The sequence below is a fragment of the Rhincodon typus genome, chromosome 39, assembly GCF_021869965.1.
Source record: "Rhincodon typus isolate 14 chromosome 39, sRhiTyp1.1, whole genome shotgun sequence".
Lineage (NCBI taxonomy): Eukaryota > Metazoa > Chordata > Chondrichthyes > Orectolobiformes > Rhincodontidae > Rhincodon > Rhincodon typus.
The window spans coordinates 10,667,486-10,681,498 of record NC_063370.1 but is presented as its reverse complement, the minus strand read 5'-3'; the positions used below and the strand labels follow the sequence as shown (position 1 = coordinate 10,681,498).

The 14,013-nt window shown below is 44.3% G+C and overlaps 1 protein-coding gene across 1 annotated transcript in view; it reads left to right on the top strand.

Moving 5' to 3' along the window:
- dmac2 (distal membrane arm assembly component 2) overlaps positions 1-14,013 on the top strand; it is an 18,994-nt gene that overhangs the window by 468 nt on the left and 4,513 nt on the right. Inside the window, exons 2-4 of the mRNA XM_020526774.2 lie at positions 248-429; positions 4,561-4,641; positions 9,031-9,170. Of these exons, the coding sequence (XP_020382363.2) occupies positions 248-429; positions 4,561-4,641; positions 9,031-9,170 (403 nt within the window). The remainder of the gene's footprint in view (positions 1-247; positions 430-4,560; positions 4,642-9,030; positions 9,171-14,013) is intronic.

Here is a 14,013-nt window from a genome sequence, read left to right as displayed (position 1 = left end):
CACCCCTGGGCCCGCCCTCTCCTCACCCCTGGGCCCGCCCTCTCCTCCCTGTGTTGCCAGTCACTGTTGGAAGTGGACAGGGATTCACTCCCTGTGGTGCTGGTCAGTGGAGATAGAGGGGTCAATCCCTGTGTTACTGGTCACTGTTGGGAGTGTAGGTCATTCCCTCTGGTACTGGTCAGTGGGGGACAGAGGGGCCAATGGTTAGTGGTGAAGCTGCTGAATAATGTTTTCTGTTTACCTTTAGGTTGGAGTGTACCAGGTTGTTGTGCCCTGCAGTTGCCAGAATCATAGCGACTCCTCTAAGCTGGCACAGGATCACTGGGCAAAGCGGGCTCTGCTGAAACTTTATGAACGTTTTTATGACATCGAAAACCTTTTCAACTGGAGCATTAAATTTCGAAATTGGAATCTGCAGAGGAAAAACATGTAGGTTTGTTTGATTAACAGAAATATGCCTGCGGATACCAAAATCTGAAATAAAAAAGATAGTGCTGGGAATACTCAGCAGAGGACAGAGAGGAGAGAGATTTTAAAAAGACATGAGGGGAATCTGTGGAGAGAGAAATAGAGTTAATGTTTAAGGCTGATACCTTTACAATCATGGGTCAAAGATCTGTAATAAATGCTAGTTTTGCAAGTGACCCCCCCCCACATCCCATGAAATATTAAAAAAAATGCAACCCCACATATTGAGTCTCCCCAGGTCACGATATCGGGTGCTTGTCGCTGAGTCCTACTCAGACCTCATTGGGTCTGTGCTGTGAAGTACACTTTGCGGTTACCCATATCCACTAACACTTTGCAGTCCAGATCTGCAGAGTTATGCAACACGGAAACAGACCCTTTGTTCCAACCAGTTCATGCTGACCATAATCCCAAACTAAACTAGTCTGACCTGCCTGCACTTGGCACATATACCTTCAATCATTTCTTATTCATGCACTTATCTGAACGTCTTTTAAACATTGTTCAACTTTACCCACATTCACTACTTCCTCTGGAAGTTCATTCCACACACAAACCACTCTCTGTGTAAAAACGTTGCCCCTCATGTCTTTTTAAAATCTCTCTCTCTACTCGTCCTTGTTTAAGCTTCTAACCCTCCCCCATCACTGATGTGTTAAAAAAATTCCACAGAGTCCTGGTAAAGTGATGCTGTGCTTGGTAATGGGTCACTGGGAAGAGATAGGTTCCCGGTGATGGTGTTGTCTGATGTGCCAGCTCTCACATCTGTTACTTACAAGCCAAGAGGAGCATTCCCTCTGAGACTGGACACTCTGTCCTAGAGAACAAATAGATGACCACCAGGTTTGGGACCAGGCGATTGTGTCTTGCTCGTTATGACCTTTGCAAGACCAGTTTCAGGTTTTAAAATATTACCAGGATCATAGAAATGTGTAGCATAATGAGAGGCCATTTGGCCTATCATGCCTGTGTTGACCTTCAAGTATCCCTCCAGCCTAATCTCATTTGCAGTTCTCAATCTGCAGTTTGCAGCATTTCAGGAGCGTTCCTAAGTACGTTTTAAATGTTCAGAGGTTTCCTGCGTCTACCATCCTTTCAGGCTGTGAGTTCCAAATCCCTTGAATAGTCTCTAAGCCTTCCACTCCTACCCCTGTATCTATGCCCTTGGTTGAGGAGTCCATAAACATGGGCAATGGGATGTTCCTAACCACACTGTCTAGACTCCTCATAATTCTATTCACTTCAACCAAATCTCCCCTCAGCCTCCTATAGAGTCATACAGCACGGAAACAGACCCTTCGGTACAACCAGTCCATGCCAAACATAATCCCAAACTAACCTAGTCCCATCTGCCTGCTCCTGGCTTGTATCCCTCCAAACCTTTCCTATTTATGTACTTATCCAAATTCTTTTAAACATTGCAATTATACTCACATCCACCACTTCCTCAGGAAGTTCAAAAACATTTCCCTCATGTCTTTTTAAAATCTCTCTCCACTCACTTTAGAATGTGCCCCCCAGTCTTGAAATCCCCCATCCTAGGGAAAAGACAACTACCATTAACCCTATGTATACCCCTCATTATTTTATAAACTTCTATAAGCCTCCCAACCTCTTATGCTCCAGTGGAAAAAGTCCCAGCCTGTCCAGCCATTCTTTATTATGCAAACTTTCCATACATGGCAACATCCTGGTAAATCTCTTCGGAACCCTCTCCAGCTTAATAATATCCTTCCTATAACTGAACGACCATAACTGGATACAGTACTCCAGAAGAGGCCTCATTAATGTCCTGTACAATCTCAACATGACTTCCCAACTCCTATACTTAAAGGACTGAGCAACGAAGGCAAGCGTGCCAAATGCCGCCGTTTTTAACCACCCTGTCTGTATGTGACATAGACTTCCAACGAAGGAAAGACAACCTGTTCTAAGGAAAGACAACCCAGCTTATCCAGTCTTTGCTCAGAATGAAAATTCTCCAGTCAAGTCAAAATCTCCTCTGTACCATCTCCAGTGTAACTCCATCTTTCTTCTAATATAGTGGCCAGAACAGCAAGCAGTGCTCCAACTGATGTTTTATACAGTTCCTATGCTATGCTTTGTAGGAAAAATTCTGTGACCTTGGGGGACTGCCGTTAAATTGACTTTAAATGACCTTGTGCGGTGGAGTTAGTGTGCCAGGTCTTGAGAACCTGTACACTTCACTGGACCATGCTACTGGATGCAGCATCCAGAATGGTCTGGGCACTGAACGAGAACCAGGACATTTTGACAGGAACAGAACCAGAGGAACAGGAAGGGCAGAGGGAAGTCATAAAACTGAAGCAGGGCAGCTATAGGTTGAGAAAAGAAACAGCAGAGCAGAAGTAATATCACAACAAAACTAGAAAGGCTTTAGAGAAAAGGAAATGTGTAACCACAGAGAGATATTTACTGTGACTTTCTGGGCCTCTGATTTTGGTGAAAGTGTCTGCAGGTTTTAGGGCCTCCTAGTCCTTATAGACTTGCAAAGTGAACTTTGCAGCCTGCATTGTCTGGTGGTCCAAGTACAGATTTAAGAGAGAAAAAGAACTTGCATTTATATGGTCCCTATCACAACCTCAGAATGTCCAGTAACATATTACAGGCAATGAAGGACTATTGTGATGTAGTGGATCTGGCAACCAATGTATACACAGCAAGCTCCCATGAACTGTCCTGGGATCAATGGCAGATTAAGTTGTATGTGTGATGTTGGTAGTTGGGTCTATGTTGGCTGTCAGGACATCCTTGCTCAAAATATTGCCCACAGATCCTTTAAGGATTTATACGATTAATGGTAGAGCCTTGGGCAGTGTTGTAGAACTGAAAGACCTAGGGGTTCAGGTGCATAATTCTTTGAAGTTTGCATCACATATAGACAGGGTGCTTAAAAAGGCATTTGGCACGCTTGCCTTCATTGCTCATTACATTTAAAACACACTTAGATACATAGATTAATAGGAAAGATTTGGAAGGATATGGGCCAGGAGCAAGCAGTTGGGACTAGTTTAGTTTGGGATTATGTTCAGCCTGGAATGGTTGGGCTGAAGAGTCTGTTTCTGTGCTGTATGACTCTGTGCTCCTCAGCCTGGGCCTTGGTTTAACACCTTTTCCAAACAAGAAAAGCTAGGCAGGCGTTTGGAGTGTAAAGTTTTCCTCTCACCTTGTGGTGTCTTTGTCTGATTTGTCTGGATGCTGTTTCCAGGAATGCTGACAATTGTTTCAAGGCTAGCGGAAAGGGTGTTACTTAGAATGATGTGTATCTCACTTCCCAAAACAAGAACAGGCCCTGGTGGTTGGATCAGAATGTGTATTGGCTGATGTGGTCCTGAACTGTTTAGAACTCTGTGTTTCCAGCACAGTCCGTGCCACTTGGCTATTGGTCGTGGCCTCAGCACTCCATGGCTTGGCAGGTAGCACGGCTGTGGCTTAGTCCGAAGTCTGACTCTGACTCGAAAGATTTGAGCGTCTGAGCTGTCAGCACAATGCTGTGCTGAGGCAGTGCTGAATCATGGGACCTTGAGGGTGAGATGTTAAACTGTGACCCTGTCTGATCCCTCAGCTCTGTGTAAGAGATCACTGGACTTTAGGGACACCCCAGTCGTCCCTCAGGTAATATGCACAGAGGCCATTCAACCCATCAAGACCAGGCCAGCTGATTCAAAGACTCCCTTGTTCTTTCCCCATACCGCTGCAACATTTTGTCCCTTACTGAAGAGGAAAACTCCTGAGTTTGTCTCAGCTGAAACAGGAATTGAATCCTGTGCTGTTTGCAGCAGTTAAATTTAAGGAAGTTGGCAAAAGAACCAGAGACAACTTGAGAACTGTTTTTTTTACCACAGAGTTATTGTGCTCTGCCTAGAAGTCATAATGTTTAAAAGATAATTTGATAAATAAATGAATGGAAAATTCTTACAGGGGAAAGAGTAGGAAAATGGGATTAATGGGAATGGGATCTGCCAAAATCACAGGTACAATGACCTGAAAGTCCTCTATCTGTGCTACATCATTCGATGATTCTAGCTTGTGAAAGATGCTATATCATTGCAACTTTTCTCTCTATTTCAGGTACTATGGATATACCAGGAAAATGTATGGTATTTACGCTGCTGCAACACACTATATCCTGCAGCAGCGAGGAGCTGTACGGTACGTCATGGTGTCAGCTTTCCTGTGCTCTATACAATTGTCGCTGAGGTTAATATAGCACAATAACAGTTCATAATAAAATGATAACTTTACAGAGGAAGAGGCCATTCAGGGCAGTGGGTCTCTGCCGGTCTTTATGCTCCTACTGCTTTACTTTATCGCACCATCAGTGTAATCCGTCTCCTTGATATACCGCACATACTTGAGGAATAGTGATGACTTTGACTTTTGGACAAAAAAAATCCAAACTGTTTCCACTTGCCACACACTCACCACCAGTCCCATAAGCCAAATCATTGCTTTCTGTACTGAATACTTACTGCGAGTGAAAACCGGGTTGGGGTGTTGAGGGACGAGCAGGAGAGTTGGGGGAGGAAATGAAGGGGGGGAGGATTGAGGAAGGAAGTGGCGAGTGGGAGAGTCAGGCAGGGAAGTGAAAGGGGAGGTTTGAAGAGCCAGGTGGTGAGTGGGAGAGTCGGAGAGGGAAGTGAAGAGGGGGTGGAGGAAAGAGTTGGCAAGTGACAGTCGGGAGCAAAGCAAAGAGGCTTATAGTGAATTGGTAGACGGGAGAGTTGGAGAGGGAATCAAGGGGTGGCAAGAGGGAGGATTGAGGACGGAAACTGGAGAGTGAAGGAAGGAGCTGGCAAGCAGGAGAGAATCTCAAGGAATGAATGAGGCTGCTGCAAAGTACACCAGTTGGGTGATGCACACTTTATTGGACCTGGCCTGAAATAGTAGCAGTGAGTGATTCTGTCATTTAGTTATGTTGTAATTCCAGCTGATGTTATTACTGGACAGGTCAGAGCCCAGGCTGAAATCTGGCTCGATTGATCGTATTTTGTTAATGTTTGGTTTTAACGAGATAGTCTCTCACTGAATCAATATTGTAGATTTGGTTTTAACAATAAAACAAAAGTTTATTATGCAGGTAAGAACATTAGAGGAAATGATGAGTAGTTAAAGGACAGTGGAGAGTTGACAAGGGACGTTAAAGGTTCGAAAGAGAAAACAGCGTGAGGAAAGTGCATCAATACTTGCACATTGGGAGACCAAATGCAGATTGGATGGTTGCTCTGCTGAACTCTTCTGTCCAGCCTACAAGCATGGTCCAGAGCTCCAGTTGATTTGTACTTTAATTCTGTTCCCCTTCCACCTTTGCTGCTTCAGTCCCCAACCTCTGAGGCTCACTAGAAGCTTGATGAACAGCATATCTTTTGCTTGGACCTTGCTGACCATTGACATCCTGTGTGACTGTGGCAAACGAGGCCTATCTGTCCTGGTCCTTCTCTGCCTGCCTACAGTCTTTGCCGCTGTTGACCAGCCCATCCTCCAATGCTTCACCACCATTATCGAGTGGGCATGGGGTGGTGGGGGCTCTTTCCTGGTCCCATTCTTATTTATCTAATTGTCAGAAATCACACGACACCAGGTTGTGGTCCAACAGGTTCCGAAAGCTTGTGATTTTAAATAAACCCTGTTGGACCATAACCAGGTATTGTGTGACTTCTGACTCTGTCCACCCAGTCCCACACCGGCACCTCCACATCTTATGTAATTGGATGTATGGTATCACCTGAAGTGGCTTGTCTCCCTCTCCTGCACTGTTTCCTCTGATATCCTCAAGCATCTGTCCTTGACCCTGCTCTATTTCTTGTCTACGTGCTGTACCCTCAGTAACACAGATTCTACACGTAGGCTCACGACACCTGGCTTTATCTCACATAGAGTCATTCGGCATGGAAACCAACCTTTCCAACTCGTCCATGTTGACCAAGATCCCCAAACTAAAAACTAGTCCCATTTGCCTGTGTTTGTCCCATAACCCTGTATACCATCCCTCTCTTGACCTCTTCACTCCCTAAATTGTCAGACTGTTTATCTGACTTCTCATACTGGATAATGGGATGATTGAAGCTATTGTCTTCAGTTGGAGCAAATTACTGCAGATGCTGGAATCTGTACTGAAAACATAAAAAATGCTGGAGATCACAGCAGGTCAGACAGCATCCATGGAGAGAGAGTGAGCTAACGTTTCGAGTCTAGATGATTCTTCATCAGAGCTGACGTGAAGTATGGATGGGGCAATGGTGGGGGTGGGTGAGGGCAGGAGAAGGTGAAGGATGTTGATGGTTCAGATTAAGTGATTGGACAGTGAGAATAGCAGAACAGTGGTGTGTCTAACTGCTGGACTGGAAAGAACAGACAGCCCCACTGGAGGGGAGGGAAAGAGAGAGAGGACGTGGTGACAGAGAATGTAACAAGTAAAGCTAGAAAAAAGGGAAAAAATGGGAATGGGTTCCCAATTTGAATGAATTGAACTCAATATTGAGTCTAGAAGCTTGTAAAGTGCCTAGACTAAAGATGAGATGTTCTTCCTCCAGTTTGCGCTGTAATTCACTGGAACATTACAGCATGCTGTGGACAGACAAGTGGACATGTGAGCAGGATGCTGTATTAAAATGACTGGCTATTGTCTCCGGTCCCTGTCACAAAATCTTCTCAGTACACCTTTTTCTCCCTGGCATCTGCTTGAGGTTGAACCAGACTCTTCACAACCTTGGTGTCATGTTTGATATGAAAATGAGGCTTCAGCCACTTATGTGTTTTACACTAAGTCCACCTGTTTCCACCTCAGTAATTCTACCTGACTGTGCCACCACTTCAGCTCATCCGTTGCTGAAGCCTTTATTATCTCTAGGCTTGATTGTTCTGAGCTCCATTCTGTCTGTTCATGATCCATTGTAAATTCAACAATTTTATTCCCAAGAATGAAGCAGAAATCAAAGAGAGATTTCATGCTCTGCACACGCATGCATGCTATTGATGGTTTTGTTGCTGAACAAAATGGGAGGGTTAGGAGCAGAATGGGCCAAGCGTACATGCACAAGTGTTCCAGGTGCATTTCTGGATTGAAGTTACGGCATTATTATAAATAGTCCTCTGCATGGGCTCCCTAAGACCAAGCCCTCTGGCCAAACCTTTGGTCATCGATTGTAGAAGTTATTCTGCTTGAGAAACTTTCCCCGTGAAGTGCTTTGAGATATTCTGTTCCCTCAATTCTCCTTTATTGTCACAAGTTGCTGTTAACTTGACATCGCACTCAAGAATTTCAGATGCTAACACACAATTGTCACGGAATTGTTGTACTTCAGATGGAGGCCCATGGTGTCTGCATCAGGTCTCTAAGTGAGCAGTTGATTTTGTGTCTTTCTGTTGCCTTATTCCTGTAATCCTACACATTGTCCCTTTCAAATAACTGTCTAATTCTGTTCTGAATGCGTCAATTGAATCTGCCTTCACCACACTGTCAGGCAGTGCATTTCTTAATCACTCCCTGCATGAAAATGTTTTTTATTGTTTTTTTTTAACTATAGCTTTAAAAATATGGCCTCTTGATCTCAACGCCTTCAAAAAGTGTAAACATTTTCTCCCTGTATATTCTGTCCAGACCCTTCATGATTTGGAAGACCCCTCTTCTAAGCCTTCTCTACAATCTCAACTTCTCTGAACTTTCTTCATAACCGAAGTTCCTCATCCTTGGAACTCTTTCAATAATGATACTCTGCACTCTCTCCAATGCATTCATAGCCTTCCTAAAGCTCCAGCACCTAGAACTGGATGCAGTACTCCAGCTGACGCTGAATTAGTATCTTATACAAGTTCAACATAACCTCTTTGTTGTTGTACTCTAAGGTTCAGAGTACAATAAGATTTATTGGCTGTTCTCTCAACCTGTCCTCCAAACTTTCTAATAACTTATGCACATATACACCCAGATCCTTCTGCTCCTGTACTCCTTTAGGGTTGTATCCTTTATTTTATATTGTCTCTCTATCTTTTTCCATCCAAAATGAATCACTACATATTGAATTTCATCTGTCACCTGACTGCCTTTTTCACCAACTTGTTGTACTTTTGAAGATCTACATTGTCATCCTGACGATTTATAATCCCTCCAAGTTTCACATCATCTGTGCCCAGTGAACCCTGGGACTAATTCCAACTCACTTAAACATACTTGCTCATGGCTCGCCCTTTGGTTTGCACTTCCCCATATCTTTCTGGCCTCTGCAACTGCTGAAAGACTTTTCATTCTTCACAAGTTTTCAGTTTTCTCTTTTTTTCTCCCTCTCTGCAGTTGCTTTCGAACCTGCTGAGTTCCTCCAGCAGCGTCTGTCTGTATTTCGGATTTCCATCATCCCTAAGTGTTTGACCTTCAAATGTCCAGCACTGTTAGGAGCGTACAGGGTGCTGGGATTAATTCTGGGCAGCTCAGGCAATGTGTTGGTAGAGATACAGTCGGGTCCCTTATATGATATAAATGCCTCTGGTTCACTGTGGGGTTATGTGGGGGCCCAGGCAATGATTCCGCTCTGTCTTGTTTTGCAGGTTTGCAGGCCATGAAGACTGGATCCGCACAAACCAAAGGGGCAAGTACAGCTGGGATTTCCTGAATTTCAAAGATGTTCCGCTCGAAGCAGTCGATGCCAGCGGCTCCTTGCTAACCTATGACGGGATGGAGAATTTAGGTGAGAATGAGTGAAGTGCATTTTTTATGCGTTCACATGATGTGGCTATTTATTACCCGTCCCTTGAGAAGATGGTGGTGAGCCACCTGTCACAGTGCTATTAGGAAGAGAGTTCTAAGATTTTGACTAGGAGCAGTGAATGAACAGCTTATATGTTATTCGACAGGGCAAGAGTTGCTGCTGTTTCTGGTACCTAGATTGATACTGGGTGGCCTGATACCTGCCACTTCAACACAACACTCCCTGTCCAACATTTCTATCCCCGGCCTGTTGCAGTGTTCCAGCTTGGCTCAGTGCAAGCTGGAAGAACAACATCTTATTTTTCAGTTGGGGATCCTGCAGCCTTCTGGACTCAATACTGAGTTTGTGACAATGCCGTGGCTTTTAAGAGGTGTGTTCTGTCCTGGTTTCTTTGAGAGAGAAATTGGAGGACAGGTGCCAAATACTCTCATGGAAGATAAACAACTTGTGAGGCCTTGGGGTTTTTTAAAAAGTTGGAACGCTAGAAGCAGCCTGGATGGGTGTGGTGAGCTCTCACAGATCAGGATTTCTAGTTTTTAGGTTTAGCTTTAAGCAGTTGAAGTCTCAACAGGGTTGGAAGCTGCAGTAAATGTCTCCTAGCTGCTACTGTCTATGAGTTTTCATTTGTTTATTTACTCCCTCTGCTGCTGGATTGCATGAGAGATAATCTGTTTCTGACTTTGCCTTTTTGCCAAGGTGTATATTAATGGGATGTGACAATATTGAAACAGTTAATTAGCAGTAGCTACTGTATCTATTATTCTGTTAAGCTTTCCAGTAGAGTTAAATTATTCTAAGTTCTTCTTTCTTTTGTTGTATTTTAACTATAGTGTTTAAATAAATTGTGTTTTGCTTAATGCCGAGTAGTTTGACCAATTGAATTACATCTGGAACACAGCACTTTATATTTGCCTTTATGATAAGAAAAAGTTAGGGTCTAGGCTACCCTCTTAAAATAATTTGAGGGGGTCTGCTCTGGTCCATAACAAGTTCAATAATTTTATAACCTGAAAACACTTCCTTCTGTGTCCTTTACCCACCCCACCAACCCTGGCCCTGTCATGACATGGGCTGCTTTCAGCACATCCAACCCATAGTCACCTCCTTATGGTTCCCATTATCAGTTTTTCTTTGTCCTTGACTTCCCGTTATCCATCCCTTTGCCGAATTGTTTTTCTCACGCTCTCGGCTCCATCTCCACCTATCTGCTCAAAGGCACTCCAAACCCCTCCCCACTGCTGTCTTCAGCAAGAATACCACATTTTCCAGGCTGCTGTTAGTTCTGAAGAAGGGTAACTGGAGATGAAATGTTAATTCTTTTTCTGTGTCCCCAGATGCTGCCAGACCTGCTGAGTTTATCCAGCAATTTATGTTTTTTGTTTTGTTTTGTTCATCTGGTTCCTGTCCTCTGTATTTGTTTGATACAGTATTTGCCAATCAATCACATTACTGAGAGTCTTGAGTCACATGTAGGCCAGACTGGGTAATCATGGCAGAGTTCCTTCTGTAAAAGACATGAGTGAGCAACAATTTTACAATAATCAACCTTTACTGCAACTAGCTTTCAATTCTAGATTTTATCTATTGAATGTAAATTGTATCAGCTACAATGATAGGATTTGAACTTATCCCCAGAGCATTACCCTGGGCCTTTGGATTACTAGTCCCGTGACAGTACAAGTAAGCCACCACCATCGCCAAATCTATTGCTGAAACATTGAGAGCCAAAGTTCCCTACCTTTCTAAAATAAGAGAAAATACATGTTTATGTTGACACGATGTGGAGGTGTCAGTGTTGGCCTGGGGTGAACAAAGTCAGAAGTCACATGACATCAGGTTATAGACCAACAGGTTTATTTGAAATCATAAGCTTTCGGAGCGCAGCCCCTTCGTCAGGTGCAGTGAGAGAGAAGACACACAGACACAGAATTTATAGGCTGAGAGATCAAGGGCAGACAGATCAAAAGATCATACAACTGGTATCAGTGGAGTGTCAGATAATAAGTCTCTGCAGGTGACCAAGAGTGTTAGACAGTGAGTAAACTGTCAACAGCTGAATAACCTGCGAAGGGGTGACCTATAATCCGATTAAATGAGGCAGAGAGATAAGTACAAAAAATTAAAAATAAGGTGGTGCTGGAGATGAACTAAATGACTTGAATAACATAATAAGTTTAACAGTCACATGCTGAGGGTCTAACCAAAGTAATAAGTAATTCAAAACTTACAAACTAATTAAGGTAGGGAGATCATAACAATTTATCAAGGTGATGGTGTCAAAACAGGACAGTTAGGAAGATTTTGCAGGTACAGAACAGTGTGGTGGGGTCACATGTAGCGCAACATGGGCGCAAGATCACAGTTGAGGCCATCTTCATGGGTACAGAACCTGGCTATCAGTTTCTGCTTGGCGATTCTGTGTTGTTGTACGTCTCGAAGTTTGCCTTGGAGGATGCTTACCCAAAGATCAGAGGCTGAATGCCCTTGGCTGCTGAAGTGTTCCCCCACTGGGAGGGAACATTCCTGTCTGGCGATTGTTGCGCGGTGTCCATTCATCCATTGTCATAGCGTCTGCGTGGTCTCACCAATATGCCATGCCTCAGGGCATCCTTGCACGCAATGTAGGAGATAGACAACATTGGCCGAGTCACATGAGGATCTGCCATGCACGTGGTGGGTGGTGTTTCCACGAGTGACGGTAGTGTCCATGTCGAAGATCTGACATGTCTTGTAGAGGTTACAATGACAGGCTTGTATAATGTTGTGGACGTTTTTGGCCTGAAGGGTGCATTGTTTGCTGCGAACAATGGTCTGTTTGAGGTTTTGCCGTTGTTTGAAGGTGAGAGGTGTAGGGAAGATCATGGCGAGATGCTATCATTATCAATGACATGTTGAAGGCTGCGAAGAACATGGTGTAATTTCTCTGCTCCGGGGAAGTACTGGACAATGAAGGGTACTCTACTGGTCATATCCCGTGTCTGTCTTCTGAGGAGGTCATTGCGTTTTTCGCTGTGACACATTGGAACTGGTCATTGATGAGTTGAGTATCATATCCCGTTCTTATGAGGACGTCCTTCAAAACCTTTTGGTGTCTGTCACATTCCTCCTTATCTGAGCAGATCCTGTGTATGTGTAGGGCTTGTCTGTAGGGGATGGCTTCTTTAATATGTTTAGAGTGTAAGCTAGAGAAGCATTGCAGCAGCATTGTGCGGCTGTGGGCTTGCGGTAGAGTGAGGTATTGAAATGTCCGTCCTTGATGGAGATGCATGTGTCCTCTGAGTCTCGTGGCAGACACAGAGGGATTCATCAGGCAAATGAGGACCTGGCAATTCTTCCACAAACCCCAAGGTGTCAGCAGCGAGCCCAATAAGACAACCAATGAACCGGGACAGTCAACAGAGAGATCTGTGGTGCAGCCGCCAAAGAAGAAGGAACCAAATTGGACCCCTCTGGAAGGCAGCTGCTCTAGACTTGACATATATGCTCAAGCCACCAGGAGATGCATTAACGCCAGATTCATCAACTTCACTCACAACGTAGCGTAGAATGTCACCCAAACACAACGCAATGCCATCCGTGCTCTCAAGACCAATTGCAATATTGTCATCAAACCAGCAGACAATGGAGGAGCCATCGTCATACAGAACAGAACAGAGTACTGTAAAGAAGTATACCAACAACTGAACAACGAGGAGCACTACAGACAACTATCTGCCAATCCGACCAAAGAACACACCCGTCAACTTTTGATCCAGACCTTCAGAGTACCCTACGCACTCCCATCCCATGTACTTCTCATGTAGGAGACTTACTGCCTTCTGAAGATACACAATGCTAACACACCTGGACATCCCATCATATCAGGCAATGGGACCCTGTGTGAGAACCTCTCTGGCTATGTCGAGGCCATCTTGAAACTCATTGTACAGGGAACTCCCAGCTTCTGTCGCGACACTACAGATTTCTTACAGAAACTCAGCACCCACTGACCAGTCGAACCAGGAACATTCCTTGTCAAAATGGACGTTTCAGCACTCTACACCAGCATCCCCCATGACAATAGTATCGCTGAAACAGCTTTGGTATTCAGTACCAACAATGGCCAATTTCCAGATGCCATCCTACAACTCATCTGCTTCATCCTCGACCACAAAGTCTTCACCTTCTGCCTCACTTAATCAGATTATAGATCACCCCTGGTTATTCAGCTGTTGACGCTCTTGATCTTTTGATATCTCTCCACCCTTGATCACTCTGCCTATAATCTCTGTGTCTGTGTGCTCTTCTCTCTCACTGGGGCTGTGTTCCGAAAGCTTGTGATTTCAAATAAACCTGTTGGACTATAACCTGGTGTTGTGTGACTTCTGACTTTGTGTTTCACAACCTCAGGGCATCACAAAATAACTTGCAATCAATTAAGTGTTCATTATAACCTCTATTATAAAATAGGAAATGTAGAAGACAATTTGCACACTGCAAACTAATGAGCAGCATTGTGATAATGAACAGATAATCCGTCTTTGCGATGTTGGCTCAGCGAAAAATATTGGCAAGGACACCGAGGAAGTCTCCCTGCTTGACTTTGATATCATGAGATCTATCGCATGCACTGATGGGGCAGAAGGTGTGTCGGTTTAAAGTTCCTTCCTGTTAAAAAAAAAGCTATGCGGCACTCCCTCAGCACTGACCCTTTGTCAGTGCGGCACTCCCTCAGCACTGACCCCTTGTCAGTGCGGCACTCCCTCAGCACTGACCCTCCGTCAGTGCGGCGCTCTCTCAGTACTGACCTACCGACAGTGCGGCGCTCCCTCAGTACTGACCT